Genomic DNA, 17,184 nt, shown 5'->3' with positions numbered 1-17,184 from the left:
AAGTCGCAAAGTATCACAATTATAACCACCCATCATCTGGTCATGACATGCATCACAAGATTTATTGTTCTTTTCGTTATGTTTGCGACCATAATGACTGACCGGGCGGCTCAAAAAGGGAAAGCATGGTTTAATACTTGCCTTTATTACGCTACAGCTGAATCTAGAGTATAGCTTGCAGGCCATATAAGGCTTGGGAGCCTAATTAACAAGGAAATGCTTACTCCAGTTGATATGCTTAAGACAAAAGGATGTGCAGAAAAGAAAGAAAAGGTGACAGATAACGATTTTTTGGTACATTGTCACACATGTTCAATAGTTTCGTTTTTGGCACATTGACATACGAAATATATTGTATTTTCCTCTCAAAAGGTATAAATGTGATACAAAAATTGAGATAAGTAAAGCTATAGGAAAGAGTACAAATTTACAAGGAGACATTTTGAAGGGGAAAAAACGAGAACACACGGGTTACTCTACATCCTCAGGCTCATCTATAAGTCTTAGCAGATGAGTCCAGTTTCTGTTTCTCTCGGAGACCATGAACCAGTAGTCTAACTCGGAAGGTCAAAGATCGTCTTAACTCCAGAAGGTCACAGATCGTCTGGGAAGATGAGTTGAAGATCTTGGTTGTCTCTGTACACTTGAACCAGAGCTGCGGCTTTGTATACAAACAAACCAACCATCGCTGGAACTATCTGAAACGCACAACATTGTAGATAGAGACTTGATAAGTATTTGACTTTCAAGCTCTCAAAGGCATAAACAAGCAAAAATAGCTACCTGGAAGTCGAACAAGTCATTCTGGAAGTACTTGTGAGAGAGAATCCACAGAGCATAGATTGCAGCTGGGATCACTAGACGTGGGGAAGAGAGTGCCATGCCGCTGCCCCTGATTGTCCTCTTTACAAAGTCTTCAAGGTCTTCACTTCTTATCCCTATTCTGAGTTTGGACAACACATAAGCAAGTTAAGAGCAACAGAACGAATGAAAATTATTCCATTGAGAAAGTGACCAGACTTATCAGACAAAAACGTTTAGATGAACTAGCAGTTTACTTTTTAATCTTCTTTTTCAGGAAGATATTAGGAACATCTTCACGTGAAACACCGTCCGCGTATCCGTACAAAAGCTGAAGGTACAAGCAACTGCACTGGAAGCAGACTTGGTTAGGACTGCCCAATAAGTATGTTGCAGAAATTATAAAGTACAATCTCGAGGTCTATTTTTCTTCAACCCTTAAAATAGAGAACTAACCTGAAAAGAACTCCAACTCCATAACTGACTGCAGCCTGTTTAGATAAAACAATGTTTGTTTAAAATATAGTTTCATCAACGTATGATTGACCTTAAAAAGAAAAACAATCACCCATGAGAGAACTTACCTGGGGTGATAAAGCTAGTAAGCAATAGCCGCTGCACCCAGTTCCAATTACAATAGACAGGTACATCAGTTCACGCTTCAGCTACAAAAGAAAAAAAAAAGACAAAAGAAATCATTATTCAGAGGTGACTTCTAAGAACTAACACACCCAACCACTGGCATCACGTACTGAACAACTATGTCCCACAAATAACTGTTTTGGTAAATCACACTGCTATGACTGGTAGACTACTTATCAAAGAGAAACATACTGAAAGGAATAATCATACAGCTTCATATTTCAAAAAGTTCAGTTTCTTCCTTCGCTCGCTGTCATCCCGTAATGCCTGCGATAGAACCCAAAAGGGTTATAGCCTATGGGGAAAGTAGATAAAACGCAGCCAACTATTGCAATGAGCAGAGGTTGTGAAAGGAAGACAGAGAATTCAAAATAGAGATGACACACCTTAGCAAGAGCTTTCCTATTCATGGGGGCGGATTCAGTTTCCCCAGCAATCCACTCTTGGGTCGGTTTAAGTTTCAAGAAACCGCTTTCATCATCTGCGCCATTCATCAAGCTCTCCTGCATATTTAACGAGAAAATGTAACAATTCCAAGTGATGAAAGCCAACTAAGCTCACTCTCATGTCGCAACAGGACAATATATCTCTCAAACTATTCATGAATATATAAATAAAGGGATTTTAAATCGTCAAAAGAAAACTAAGCTCAGTGTCATGTTCTTGAACGATGGACTGATACGTTACAACCTAGAGCACTAAAAGACCTACAGCTTGATCAACTAGATAAACTACCAATGAACATATGAACGAAACCAGCTTTAATCATTTCGATGATACTGTCAAAAGAAAGATTCAGGCTTTCATTTATCGGTTAACATAGTTTACCTGATTATCTTCAAGTCCAATGGCTGAGGATGCACCATAGGAGTTAAGATCAACGGATTCGAGAACCTCCCGTAGCCAGAGCCTATCAGAAACTTTGGAAATGAAATCTCCATTTTCTTCTCTGTCTTTCAAAAACATCTGCAGCACATCCTCCCCCACAAGCTCACTCACTATAATATACACAGAGGCATTATAATTTTCACAAGCGATGAGAATCATTTGAGCAGGAACAACATTCCTAGTGGAAATAAAAGGTAGATAGAGAGAGAGAGAGAAGAAATGTATTGTTACCAGAGCGAGAAGCGGCGTTAAAGGCGGACAAGCGTCGGGAATCCCTGCTCGGCGGTTTCCGGAGGAGGTACGGTTGATAAAGCCTCGCGTGTGGTGGAGGAATGGCGCCGCCGGAAAACCAAGCAGCGGCGGGAATCGAGAGCGTCTCCATGTGTGGTTGGCCTCTCTCTGGTGGTTCCAGACGAAGTAACAGTATAGCTTATCTGACTTTGATGGAGAGAACAAAAAGTTACAAGAACAAGTCCTTTTTATTATTCTTATTCTTCAGTTTCGCCCTTAAAGAAGGATTAGTTTATTATATTAATAATCAGTGTTCGGTAGAAACTTATTTAGCACGGCTAGTGTTAGTTTATTATAGCATGGGCAAAATAATTGTCAAATTAAAGATGAAAAACATTACATTAGTTAACTTTTTTTTTTTTTGAGAAAAAGCTTTAGTTACCATTGTTTACCACTTAAATGAATACAGAAATACACATCTTTAATAGTTGACAACTGCTTTTGTGGATGAACTCGAGGTCTTGAACGCATTTGAGAAACGAAACATTCGATGGAGCTTTAAATGAGAGTGTTAAAGACATTTCATCACCATTATTATTAGACTTTGAGGAGTTGGTGCTTCTTGTTCTATGTCTTCCGTGCTTAAATATTTTACGCAATGAATACATGTGTTAGAAATTTTCTAAGTTTTATGTGAAACTTATAATTTACGGTGTTTTCTGATCTTTTAAATGTGGAGATTTCAGTTTATTTAGATGCAAAAGAAGTGAAGGTAGTGGGACGGTAAAGATATTGGAAAACAGTTTCACCAATAGAACTGAAAGAATTTTTAATAATGGAAGATTAAAAAAAATAGACAATAATTAACTTTATCGAAACAATACAAAACAGAATATGTAAAAAAAAATCAAATGAAAAGGACAGTGAACAAACAAAGAATCATGGGTTGTGGGCTACTTTTTTAAAATTGTTCTACGGTTTCTGTTATTTTTTTATTTTAAGCATTATTTTTCTTTCAGACTGTTCTCTATTCCAATTTTTTTTTTGAAAAATAGATTTTCCACATGTCAGCTTTAGATTGGTGATGCGACTTGCGCTTTAGTATATAAGGGAAACGATTCACAATCACTTTTGCCCTTGGACAATTAGTTTATTATATTAATAAAAAGATTCCCATGCATAGCATGGGGTCAACACTAGCCGTGCTAAACATATTTATCATATGTAATTTATTAAGCTTTCAAAATTATGTTAAATTATAATCGATTCGTCGGCTAGTGTTGCCCCAGTGCTACGCACTGAGATAATATTTGTTTACAAATATAACCAAATTTTTTTGGTGTAAATAAAACCAAATTTTAGTTATATATACACATAACTAAAAGTTACATGTATAAAACTTAGCCAAAGAAAATACAAATAAATATAAAAACAGTAACACATTTATCTTTACAAAATATAAACACATTTATCTATAAAAACATTAACATATTTATCAGTGATTAACCACAAACATATAAGAAAGTTACATTGTTATAAATTCGTTTTTAACATTAAAATTTTGTTAAACTTCATTACAGGGGAACAGAACGTGTGATTGGAAGAGACTTATGATGAAGTCTGAACCAATATGCTAACTTGTCTTTCTTTTGTTATAAATTATTTAGTTTTAGACAAAATGGTAGTTTGAAGCTTTCTTAATTTACTTCTGTCTTGCTCTTTCTTTCGATACATTTTTCTTCTTATTAACATGATGAATGCAATCTATGTCTTTGGCTTCTTACATCAAGTAATTCATTCAACATCTAAATAATCTTACAAATTAGTTAAAACATTAAAAACAGTAAAAGTCAGCATGTAAACATAATTCTTTGAAAAGAAATCAGTACATAACAATGACAAATAATTTAAGTAATCAAAATTATTTACACTTTAGTTTGAGAATAGGTGATCTTTACTATTTAATGTATACTGCTATATTTTTAAAATCTAAATTACATAAATGACTAAAACATTGAGTAAATACTAACTGAAATGAAATTGCAAAAAATATGTTCTTAATTGACACTTGAACTAAGTAAACCTTACCAGAGTTATTGACACTTACATAATCATAGTCATATTCTTTACTGGGACTTCCATTATAACTGAAGAAATATGATCATGTGAATTAGCGATGACATTCACATGTGGTTTTGCAGCTCCTTGATGATATAGAGTAACTAATTAATAGCTTAATAGGTAGTCAACCAGAAAACACAAGTGCGAGATATTTCTTCTTGTGTAGTTAAGAGAAAAGCAGTCAATGTGGAAAATGGACTTGACATGAGTTCATATTAAGTTATAACGTGGATTTATATTCAAACCAAACATGATTAAAGGTGTAGTTTTCATGAAGGTGGTGAGTAAGGGAAGGATAGTTATCTAGCCAAGTAACATATTTTCCTAATCAAAATGAATTTTATTTTTAGCTATTCTGAACCTGGTTTGAGATCCATGTGTATATTGCCATTATCCAAAAAAATATAACCAACCCATGAAAATATGATCAACACAACGTTAAAACTCACCTGAAAACTATAAGTTGAAAATCTAACCACTTTCAAGCTTTTCATCTTCCCTTCTTTCTAGAAAGCTTCAGTTGAAACCGTGGAGTATATGAACAGGGAATCGAGTTGAAGAGAAGTGGAGAGCAGGGCCTCTTTTGCGTTACAAACTTACAGACCATGGAGAGCAATGAAAGTTAAAGACTTGACGTGCAGTTTAACCTCTCTCCTATTTGTCAAATTTAAGAGATATAGGAGTATAGGGATGAAGAAATAAGATCGTGGATCGTGGAGTATTTTGAGAAACTGCTGATAGGATGTGTTTTTATCTAAAAATTATCTTGTTTTAATTGATTTTTTTTCTTAAATTTTATAAAATCCAAATGGCAAATTTTGATTTGTTATGTGACTTGTGCTTTAGTATATAAGGGATTCTTCAGTTTCGCCCTTAATCCCTTATATACTAAAGCGCAAGTCGCCTGGCGAATCAAATAGTGACATGTGGAAAAGTCTTACAAAACAATAAAAATTAAAAACAGAATTAAAATGTATCATTTTCCCTTCGATGAAAAGATAAAGCTGCATGTGTCAAGTAAAAAAAAGTTTCATAGGTATCTCAACTGTTCCTCAATCAAAGCCATGATCCCCACTTTTTTACGTAAACGGTTTGGAGCTAATTTGAATAGAATTTTAAATTATCTCTTTTTCGCATTGACTATAAAATCATTTCAACAACAATTTTTTTTCTTTTGTTAGTTCTCACTGGTTTCTTCATATTTTTTTTCTTCTTTTTCTGCATCAGTTTTAAACTTCTAGCATTCATTGCATAAATTATTTTTTTGTATGCCGGCTTTTTCACTAAGTTTCATAATCAGTTCATATGAAACTTATGATGCAAATTCTGAGTTAACAAGAAAAATTAAGCATCGATCTTTGTATTGTTTGAGTTTTTGAGAATATTTTAGTATGTTGCATACATGCATCAGAAATCAAAGCTAAAAGAAGATGAAAAAGAAGAAGAAAATATGAGGAATCAAAGAAAAGTTTGGAAGAGATACGTTCTGAGTAAAGTTAGTGAAGGTTGAAGACAATGGATAGATAGAGTTGCAGAACGTTTAACCATTCATAATTCAGGTAAACAATAATTTTAGTTACTTTTTACTTTTTATCATTTTAAATTAAATTTCTAATCATTTTCTTTAATTAGTTTTGAAATTTCTCAAATTTTCTTTTACAATTTTCCTAGGTTGTTTTAATGACTATCTAAAACAGAAAATAGTTAAAGTTTTTAGATAAACACTTTTCTTGAAATCCTTAATTAATAATTCAAGAAAACAATTTTTAATAAAAATAATCTAAATTTGTAAATTAGTCTTTAACACAAAATAAGTAAAGCGGATAAAAACTATAATAATTAAGATTAAAAATTTAAATTGTCAGAGAAACAAAATGTAATCATAAAAATCAAATTTTATCCTCAATATTTTTGGAAAATAATTGTAAACATGTAACCATTTAAAATAATATCATTTTTGTTTGACCCTTTCCGTTTCAACCTATTTTTTTAAATTTGAATGCACCAGTGTTATTCAGGTTCATAAAATATTTGACAGAAAACAATTTAATTCTGAGTGAAAATTATAACATGATCAAATAATTTTGAAGACAATAAAACTGATCCGTGCTTAGCACGGGCGTTGATACTAGTTTTGTTTAATAACTCTCGAGTCCTGAGTAAACAATTCTTATAACTTTTTTTTTCTGTTCACCATTTTTCTATGCCAACTTATTTTTAAAGATTGAGAGACAGACTGTTATTCCTTCTATTGACTCAATTAAAAAGAGTGGGGAGATTTTGTAAGGAACTAGGCATATAAGTACTTTTATGCAATAAAGACTAAAATATAAACTGTAAGAAAGGAGAGGTTTTTGCCAATGTGAAGAAGCATCAAACAGAGAGCTTGAACTCTTCCGCCGTCGTCGTCATCGGAGAATACAGCAAAAGACCTCAGAAGTACAACAGTAACCGTTGAGGGAGATGGAGAAAGTGAAGATTGAAGAAATACAGTCCACCGCTAAGAAGCAGCGGATTGCTACTCACACTCATATCAAAGGCCTTGGCCTCGAGGTTCTTCTCCTCCTCCTCCATCTCTGTCTCTATCCGTTGAACATCTCTCTTTGAATCTAGTAGATTGCAGTAGTATTCACGTATAGCTCAAAGTTCTTTCGGGTTTAGGGTTTTAAAGTTTTAACCTTTTTATGTTTTTAAAGCTAATTGCTTTGAGACTTTTTTTCTTCAAAGCTTCAATCTTTAAATGCATTTGTTATACTATATTGTGGTGCTGAAGAGTGCTTTGAGACCCATAAGCATTGCCTTTGTGCTGATCCTCGGGTCCTTCATTGTGTGTTTCATTAACTTTATGTGGCTCTTTTACTGATAGTACTTTCTTGAGAGCACTGGTGTGATCTCTTTCTATAGCTTTTTTCGTTGCTAACTCTGCGTCTCTCCTATTCTAGCCAACGGGAATCCCTATACCATTGGCGGCTGGATTTGTGGGTCAGCTTGAGGCTAGAGAGGCAGCTGGTCTTGTAGTCGACATGATCAAGCAGAAGAAAATGGCTGGCAAGGCTCTTTTGCTTGCTGGACCTCCCGGAACTGGCAAAACAGCTTTGGCTCTTGGAATATCCCAAGAGCTTGGAAGTAAGGTAATCTTCAGATGTCCTCACTTTGCATCTTCTGAGTGTATATATTCATGGTGTGAAGGCATTTTTATTCACTTTTAGCTTATGTTATTTGGATTGCGTGCAGGTTCCCTTCTGTCCAATGGTTGGATCTGAGGTTTACTCATCGGAGGTTAAGAAAACTGAGGTTCTCATGGAGAATTTTAGACGTGCCATTGGTCTACGTATCAAAGAAACCAAAGACGTCTACGAAGGAGAGGTCTGCTGCTATTCTCACTTCTCTTGTTGTGTTCTTGTGCCGTAACATGTTTTCCTTTTGAGTTCCAGGTTACAGAGCTGTCCCCAGAAGAAACTGAAAGCCTCACCGGAGGTTATGGTAAAAGCATCAGCCATGTTATCATTGGGCTCAAGACAGTCAAAGGAACCAAACAGCTGAAGCTGGATCCCACTATATACGACGCCTTGATTAAGGAGAAGGTTAGTTGTTTACATCAGTTTGGATCACCAGGTCATCATGTCAGGAACATGTCAGGAACTTCTACTTATATTTACTGTTTTGACTCACAGGTAGCTGTAGGAGATGTTATATACATTGAAGCAAACAGTGGAGCTGTCAAGCGAGTGGGTAGAAGCGATGCTTTTGCCACTGAGTTCGATCTGGAAGCAGAAGAATATGTTCCACTTCCCAAAGGAGAGGTTCACAAAAAGAAAGAGATTGTGCAGGTTAACCTTTGCATATACCAAGAACTCTCCCTTATGTGTGATAGCCTCTAAAAATGTTTCTTCACTTTGGTTTAGGATGTCACGCTTCAAGATCTGGATGCAGCAAATGCTCAACCTCAAGGAGGGCAGGATATACTTTCTCTAATGGGTCAAATGATGAAACCCCGGAAGACTGAGATCACTGATAAGCTGCGGCAAGAAATTAACAAGGTTGATCATCTTCACTAAGACCTAAATGATTTTCTTGTTTAAATTTTGATAGAGGAGTAATAGTATGTAATATCTGATTATTGTAGGTCGTGAACCGTTATATAGATGAAGGTGTTGCAGAGCTTGTTCCAGGAGTTCTATTTATCGATGAGGTGCATATGCTTGATATGGAGTGCTTTTCATACTTGAACCGTGCTCTTGAGAGCTCATTGTCTCCTATAGTGATATTTGCAACGAACAGAGGTGTTTGCAACGTCAGGTGAGGAGAAGCGCTGAACCTTTTCATTCTTTGAAAATCTTTGGTTAACTTAGTTACTGTGATTAACTTTATTTGCAGAGGGACTGATATGCCTAGTCCACATGGCGTCCCTATTGACTTGTTGGATCGGTTGGTCATTATCAGGACTCAAATCTATAATCCCTCTGAAATGATACAGGTTATTTTGATTGTAACTTTAGGTTCGTTTTTTTATTAGTTAACAACATTCTAATAAATGTGTAATGTGGGTCAGATTATAGCCATTCGTGCGCAAGTGGAAGAGCTAACAGTGGATGAAGATTGTTTGGTCTTACTCGGGGAGATTGGGCAAAGAACATCCTTAAGGTTTGAGACTAAGATGTCATTATGCCCTTACTACCAAAAAAAAAACTCGTTATGTCATCTCTAAACCGTGCGTTTCAGGCACGCGGTCCAGCTTTTGTCTCCTGCGAGCATCGTGGCGAAAATGAATGGACGTGACAGTATCTGCAAGGTAATTGTGAATTTTTTAACAGTAGTAGAGCAGAGTCATATTGTAAAAAACCTCCCAGTGTAATAATATCCTTGGCGTTTCAACATGTGACAGGCTGATATAGAGGAAGTAACATCACTGTACCTGGATGCCAAATCTTCAGCAAAGCTTTTGCACGAGCAACAAGAAAAATACATCTCCTGAGAAACACTTTATCCAGTGCGGCCAAAAAGAAAAGAGAAACACTAATCAAAATGTTTTATCAAAATATTTCTCTGTTTGCTGCGTCTCTTTTAACTCTATTTTGTAATCTCTAAGACATGAAGGAATCTTAATCTTGATGGGATAGAATTGTTTTCCCAGATTCTGTTAGTTTAGCCAATGTATTGTACGTGGGCCAATACTCGGCTCGTTCTTGAGATTGTAACATGAGTTGGGTTTATTCATATTGAGTTGTAACTGACCTTGAATCAAAGTGGGTGCACTATGCAGCAGTGTGAGTGTTCATACTTTTGGGAGAAGGAATGGTTATGTCTTAAACATCCAACGGCTTATGAAATGAGAAAACAGATGTTTAGTGATATTTAAATCCTTGAAAACAATTTGTGTTAACCATTTGTGAAAGCCAATTGTTTCCACGAAAAAAAGAAGGTCCCACCGAGACTTGAACTCGGGTTACTGGATTCAGAGTCCAATGTCCTGACCACTAGACCATGGGACCATTTTGCACGTCATAATAATTGTTATATTTTGGCCCTTCTGACATTATATGAGTGATAACGGTGAATTGTTTGTTAGTATTTTAATAGTTGCAAAAATGTATATAAAAATGTATATAGGTGTGGTTACATTTTGTCAATGTCCCCATGTGATTTGCGAGTAGTAGTCAAAAACTCCACAGAGGATAAAGAGAGCAACAGAGTAGGTAGGACCCAAATTAATCGGAGCCGTTTATCCTTGTCTTGTTTTCTTGCATAATCGTGGGACCCTCTTAGCCTCACAAAATTTAAATTTTATGTACTGGCTATAAATTTATTTTGAATCGTTATCTAAATTTATCTATACTATTAAAGCAGAATCCCTACTAGGATTCTGCCCTTAGTTTTTCAAGTTATTTACAAATGTATGCCACTTCCTTATTTAGATTTTTTCTAATTATTTTTGCCTCATTTAACATCAAATGAAAAAAGAAATAAAATCAGTTATGCTATAATTCTGAGGACATTTAGGCATACGTTGGATATTTACTTCCTTAAAAAAATGCTATATTCACTAACCATAATAAATTTACATACTAATCTATTTAATTAAGGCCTATTATTATTGAAACGATTTCATTAGACCGTTTAACCAAAAAAATCCAACCAAAATGCCTCCGTTAACTTATCTAACGAGTTTAAGGCCCAATCTTATTTTTTTAAACAAAAATATATTTTATAATACTGATTTTATCATCTAACCTATAATTTATTTTCTATCGTTTATTTCAAATTGTTAAATACAAATAAACAATTATGTAAATATTTATATTATATAGTACCTTAACATAAAATCATTTATTATGTCATTTTGTCCATAATATTGATATAGCAATTATAAGTGTAAGAATATTTTAAAATTATTATAAAATTAAATTTAAATATAAAATAAAAATACAAATTATAATAGGTTATTAATAAAAAATAAACTAATATTATCATATCAATAAACCTCTATTTAATTAAGGCCTATTATTATTGAAACGATTTCATTAGACCGTTTAACCAAAAAAATCCAACCAAAATGCCTCCGTTAACTTATCTAACGAGTTTAAGGCCCAATCTTATTTTTTTAAACAAAAATATATTTTATAATACTGATTTTATCATCTAACCTATAATTTATTTTCTATCGTTTATTTCAAATTGTTAAATACAAATAAACAATTATGTAAATATTTATATTATATAGTACCTTAACATAAAATCATTTATTATGTCATTTTGTCCATAATATTGATATAGCAATTATAAGTGTAAGAATATTTTAAAATTATTATAAAATTAAATTTAAATATAAAATAAAAATACAAATTATAATAGGTTATTAATAAAAAATAAACTAATATTATCATATCAATAAACTAATATTGTCACAGCAAAATCATAATTGGTTAATAACAAGTTGTTGGGTTTTTACCAAGGTTTTCAATCAGATTTTAATAAAAGATTTTTTCATTGAATCCGAACAAGATTATATACATGGTTTCATCTTGATCGGTTCAACCACTGATTTGGATCAGATATGAAAATAGTACTTGAACCTCAAACATTATAATAAATTAACATTAAATTATTTATTTTCTAATAAAATGTTGACATAAAAAACTGGTGTGCTTTCAAAAATATTATTAGCTTCTAAATCTAATAAAGATAAAAAAAAATATTTGTATATTGATGGTTAGAACTATAATACAAATATATGACAAGAAAAACTCATTTTCAATGTAAAATCGACAATTCACATCATTACTCTATATATATATACACTATTAAATCACACATATCATCTTTAAATCTATTTCAAAAATACCATATTTTGAAAAAAATGAAAATGATAAAAGTTTAAAAAAATTTATTGTTAAAATATGAAAATAAGATAATATTAATTTTTAAATTAATTTCAGTAAATGAAAAACAAAATCCGCGTTTTTCAAAGCGCGGGTCAAAACCTAGTTATAGTTAAAAAGGATATGGAAGAGAGATTTGATTTGACTGACAAGGAAGGCATTTCTTGGGATGTTTCCATAAGTATTTCATTATTATTGTACTCAAACATGTGCCCGTCTTTCAAATGCCAAACACAAAATATATGAATTTCTATAATCAAATTTTGCTTTAAATTGGTGTTCAAAACACAATTCCTTTAAATTATAATAACTCATTTATTTGCAGTTGTTCTTGTCTATTGAAAATAGTTTGTGCGAGAGAAAATCAGATTTACCATTTCAGAAATACACAATCCAAATTTGAAAATTCAAGAAAAAAAAAACTTAAATAATAATATCAATAGCCAGAGTCATTTTCTCAAATATGTTTTATTTTTGTCTATATTTTATCTTTAAAATGTCACAATATAAGTGAGTATATGTTTGTCTAAAATAACGTTAATCTTTGTCATAGCATGGTGGGTGATGCATAGATTATTTGAGAACCACTGATCAAACTCTCTATCTACAACTGCTGCTCATATATATCATCCTACTATATAAAAGGAGCTAAATCATTGCTTACTAAGCCTATTCACATGTGCACAAATATTCATGACCAACCAATATGCCAGGTCATCACGAAATAGGCTTGCAATTAAAAAAAAAATTCAACAATTCGCAGCCCATTAGACTCATCTCTTAGCCCACTCCCGAGCCACTCTCTCATAAGTATAATCCCGTGTTCTAAACATCCCGTGTTAAATTTTTTAAAACACTCATATCTTAGAAATAGTTTAGAAAATATGTTTATATAAATGTTTTTTTCTTGAATAATATTTAATTAATTTTTTTTGTATCTTTTTAACTTTTATAATAAAAATATTTTTTTCAGATAACAACAAAATATATATAAGAATTATCTTATTTTTAAATTTTTTTTATAATTTTTTATATTATTTTAGAATCAAATATTTAATATTAATATAACATATAAATTTTATATGATTAAAATAAAAATTTTTTTAATTATATATAAAATTCATTAAGGGTATTGTTTTAATTAACACATTAGCGAATCAGTTAGAAATTAATAATAAATCAATAACCTACCTAAAAGTCTAAAACCTAATAAAATATGACAAATAAGAAAAACAACTAAATTTTAATATAAAATAGAAATTTAATATTATTAAAATAAAATTCATTTTTTAATATATATAATATTAATTAAGGGTATTTTTTAAATTAATAAATTAGTGACTTAGCTAAAAATAAATAATAAATCAATAATTTAGCTAAAACCTAATAAAAACATGACAAATAAGCAAATTTACTAAAATTATGGATAATATAAAATATGATTGATTTTTTAATACAAAATTAAAATAAGAGTTTTGTTAAATAAAACATAAATTTTCCGTATCGGTGTTACAAAAAAAAAATCATTAATAGTGTCGTAGGAATTATGTCTTTCTCATTATCAAATAAAATTGAAGCAGAGTGTTGGAGGATAGATCAACGTATAGACGAGATTATGGAGATTGATATGGGAGTTGAGGTAACGGACACAACTGTTCCTCCGTAAAGAAACGCTCCTGCAAGACATCCTGGATAAATGAAAGAGACATATTTGGACTTGGCTTTGTGTTAATGGATGGTGATTTTTCAATGCTGTTTGGAGCAAGGGCCGATATACACGCACCAAATCACCACTGCAAGCGGAAGCTGAAGGTTTACTATGGGCAATGCAAGTGATACTGAAGTTTGGACACAGAGAGATGGTCTTTCAATCAACTGTGAACAACTGGTTATACTCATTCAAAAGGAGGAAGATTAGCCTGCATTGGACTCAGAGCTCGACGAAATACAGGCTGTATCTAAAGAATTTTTTAAACTTTCTATTGCTTATACTCCTAGATCTTTAAAATTCCGTACAAATAGCCTAGCAAAAGGTGTCCGATCACGCGCATCTCGATCAGCTTTTGTAAACCCTTTTGCACCAAGTTGGCTAGCCCCACAAGCTAGCATGAGGGTGCCAAAAAAGAGAATAAAATTGAAAGTGAAACTAAATATCCCAATGAACAAATTTATTAGAAGTCCATATTTATGTGGATGTCTATATGGGACAAACAATTTTTTAAGACAATTATAGAATATAGTCACGAAAATCAATCCTAAAATATATAATTTAAAAAAACTATTTAAACTAACCATCAAAATTTTCAATATTACACCAAATAAGAATATAAAGACCAACTATATTCTCTTCGTGTATAATGTGTTGTAGTAAGATTCAAAAAAATTAACTTACTTTACAGTAAGGAAAAATTAGATTTTTAATTCCAAATTTACAGTAAAAATATAACATTTTATGAAACTAAACAATTGACATAATAGTACAAAAATATGAAAAAAATTCAAAATACTATCCGCGCATAGCGCAGACAAGGACCTAGTTCCCTAAAAAGCTTCTGAATTGAACTGTCTTTTTAGACTGTTGGCAAGTCTTTTAATGTCCTATAGAGAGATTTGCTTTAGAAAAGTATTAATTTGGATTGACAGATTCCATAATACCACCCTTTTACAAGTCGTTGTTTGCATTAATGAGTTATAGGACAGTTATTAATTATAGAATTATAGAAATATTTTTTTTAAAATTGGAAAAAGACTGGTTTAATGGTGTGTACTGTGTTACAATGAATCCTGCAAATTAGACAACGCACACAAACAAAACACACCACACTCCTTTCTCTTCCCATCCTTTGTCTTCCTCCACATTCTTCTCTCTTTCTTCCTCCAAGAAGTAACACAATTTCCCAGATTCAAAGCTCTTTTCCTTTTTCAAAACCTTTCAAAAGGAATTAAAGAATCTCAGCAACCATCTCTTCTTATCTTCCATTTTTTTTTCATATACAAATAGGGAGATAATTTACTCTAATAAAACTTCAGAAAAAGCAAAAGGAAACACACAAAACATTAATCTTAACTTTCTCTTTCTTTCTTTTTGTAATATCTCTTTCACTCTTCTTCAGAGATTCGAAAACAATATCTTCCAGAAACTGCTTCAAGTTTCTTCTACTCGATCAACCTCATCACCCACCACTTCTCATAAAAAGCACCAACCCATTCCAAATTTCAAATCTCTTCCTCAGTCTTTTTATTTATTTTCAGACAAGATTCGAGACAATCTTGTGTTCTGCTGATTTGTTGTTTTACATACAAACTTATGGATCGAAAGAAAGGGTGCAAGATCAGGAAGAGAGGTGGTTCTTCCTCCTCTTCTTCATCTCTAGCTCGTCAAAACCGCTTCAAACGCGCAATTTTCGCCGGAAGAAGAGCCGCACAAGACAACGGCGGCTCAGGAACTCCGGTGAAGTCCATCTCCGCCGCTAAAACTCCCGTACTCTTGTCCTTATCGCCGGAAAAACATTCTGTAGATCAATTTCAGAAACTCCCAATGTCGGCAAGAAAGCTGGCGGCAACTCTGTGGGAGATCAGCGACGGCGGCACAGATCCTGCCCTAAACTCCGACAGAGATAACTTGAGAAGCAAGAAACCGTCGAGACACAGAAGGAAGAAGTCAGCAGAGATCTCTTCCCATCGCATCCAGCTAAACTCATCCGATCCCATTTCCCGGTTTGGATCAGAGGTTAGTGTTTGCTTCCGTCTCAAGTTACCTCTGTTTTTTTCTTTATTATTTTCTTGTAGTCCAAGTCTTGATAATCAAACTTTTCGCAGAGAACCATTCTCCATGAAAGAGCGACAGTTCCTCAGAAACAACAACTAATCGAATACAAAACCACCGGCACAAACTCGGTAAGTTTTTTTTTTCTTACAAAACATCTCTTTCTTGCGTAAGAAGAAACCTCTGATTAGTTAAAACTCTAAACCTAACAGGTGAAAACTCGTTTCAAGAACATCAACGACGGCTTAAAAACGTCTAAAGAACTCGTAAAGGTGTTAAAACGTATCGGTAAGCTAGGAGACGACCACAAGACAGCAAGCAATCGTTTGATCTCTGCTCTGGCTTGCGAAATAGACAGAGCAAGATCTTCCCTAAAGCATCTGATGAGTGAGTTCGACGCCGAGGAGGAGGAGAGACGAAGTTTAACAGAGAAGCTTCGAGAAGAGGCGGTGGTCGAGAGAAAGCTCAGGCAACGAACGGAGAAGATGAACAGAAAGTTAGGGAGAGAGCTGGAGGAGGCTAAGGAAAAGGAGAGAAAGATGAAGGAGGAGATGGAGAGAGAGAAGAGAGCGAGAGACGTTCTTGAGGAAGTGTGTGATGAGCTGGCGAGAGGGATCGGAGAAGATAAGAAGGATATGGAGAAAGAGAGGGAGATGATGCGAATAGCTGATGTTCTGAGGGAAGAGAGGGTTCAGATGAAGCTTATGGAGGCGAAGTTCGAGTTCGAGGAGAAACACGCCGCCGTGGAGAGGGTAAAGAAGGAGCTCCAGAGGGTTCTTGAGGGAAAAGGGTCGTCGGAGATTGGTCGGGTTTTAGAGATAATAGATGGTTCTGATGATGAGAGTGATCTTAAGTCTATTGAGCTGAACATGGAGAGTGGAAGTCACTGGGGTTATGTTGAAAGCCGGAGAGATCACAGGACGGAGTCGAGATATGTCGGCTCCGGCGAAGATGATGATGATCCTGTGGAGAAGAGATCAGTGGTTGTAGATAATGGGGAGAGAGATGAATCTTTGAAAACTTTAAAAGAGTACATTGTTTCCAATATGAGATTCATTGGTTCCTCGTCGTCGGAGCAGTGGAATCATCGGCACTTACCAAGCGTGGAGTTTGTGTAATCACCGGAGCTAGAGCCGGCAAGAAAAAAATAGTAGTATCAATTTTTAATGTGTATATGTATTTTATTCAATTTAATTTTTGGATTTAATCTAGCAAAATGTATCTTAATTGTAATCACTGATTTTTTCTATTCATGTTATTAAACTTTGGTTACGTAAACATTATATTTCCACCTTGATATATGTGCATCTTTTAAAATTGGAATTTATAACCTAAAGTTTGCATTAATGAAGATGT

General features: G+C 33.6%; 3 protein-coding genes and 1 non-coding gene across 4 annotated transcripts; 2 read left to right on the top strand and 2 right to left on the bottom strand.

The window, feature by feature from the left end:
* Window positions 1–341: 341 nt before the first annotated feature.
* Window positions 342–2,829, bottom strand: BNAA03G08490D. Its single transcript, XM_013860602.3, has 9 exons — window positions 2,563–2,829; window positions 2,272–2,441; window positions 1,830–1,946; window positions 1,654–1,710; window positions 1,386–1,466; window positions 1,258–1,292; window positions 1,059–1,148; window positions 784–943; window positions 342–698 (listed from the first exon to the last, which is right to left on the bottom strand). The coding sequence occupies exons 1-9, from the start codon at window positions 2,711–2,713 to the stop codon at window positions 594–596; spliced, it is 966 nt and encodes a 321-aa protein (XP_013716056.1). The 5' UTR covers window positions 2,714–2,829; the 3' UTR covers window positions 342–593.
* A 4,176-nt stretch (window positions 2,830–7,005) lies between these two features.
* LOC106419548 (ruvB-like protein 1) lies at window positions 7,006–9,900 on the top strand. Its single transcript, XM_013860356.3, has 11 exons — window positions 7,006–7,236; window positions 7,626–7,814; window positions 7,918–8,049; window positions 8,118–8,267; window positions 8,358–8,513; window positions 8,589–8,723; window positions 8,810–8,982; window positions 9,061–9,160; window positions 9,236–9,327; window positions 9,406–9,475; window positions 9,569–9,900. The coding sequence occupies exons 1-11, from the start codon at window positions 7,147–7,149 to the stop codon at window positions 9,656–9,658; spliced, it is 1,377 nt and encodes a 458-aa protein (XP_013715810.2). The 5' UTR covers window positions 7,006–7,146; the 3' UTR covers window positions 9,659–9,900.
* A 203-nt stretch (window positions 9,901–10,103) lies between these two features.
* Window positions 10,104–10,175, bottom strand: TRNAQ-CUG. Its single transcript has one exon. It is a non-coding gene; the product is annotated as a tRNA-Gln (tRNA).
* Window positions 10,176–14,752: 4,577 nt separating this feature from the next.
* LOC106419573 (eukaryotic translation initiation factor 5B) lies at window positions 14,753–17,127 on the top strand. The gene is made up of 3 exons (XM_013860388.3): window positions 14,753–15,792; window positions 15,882–15,959; window positions 16,041–17,127. The coding sequence occupies exons 1-3, from the start codon at window positions 15,370–15,372 to the stop codon at window positions 16,944–16,946; spliced, it is 1,407 nt and encodes a 468-aa protein (XP_013715842.2). The 5' UTR covers window positions 14,753–15,369; the 3' UTR covers window positions 16,947–17,127.
* Window positions 17,128–17,184: the final 57 nt, after the last annotated feature.

Source organism: Brassica napus, chromosome A3, assembly GCF_020379485.1.
Source record: "Brassica napus cultivar Da-Ae chromosome A3, Da-Ae, whole genome shotgun sequence".
In the NCBI taxonomy this organism is placed as follows: Eukaryota; Viridiplantae; Streptophyta; class Magnoliopsida; order Brassicales; family Brassicaceae; genus Brassica; species Brassica napus.
Note: the sequence above shows the minus strand (reverse complement) of the source record. Positions and strands in the feature narration are given on the sequence as shown.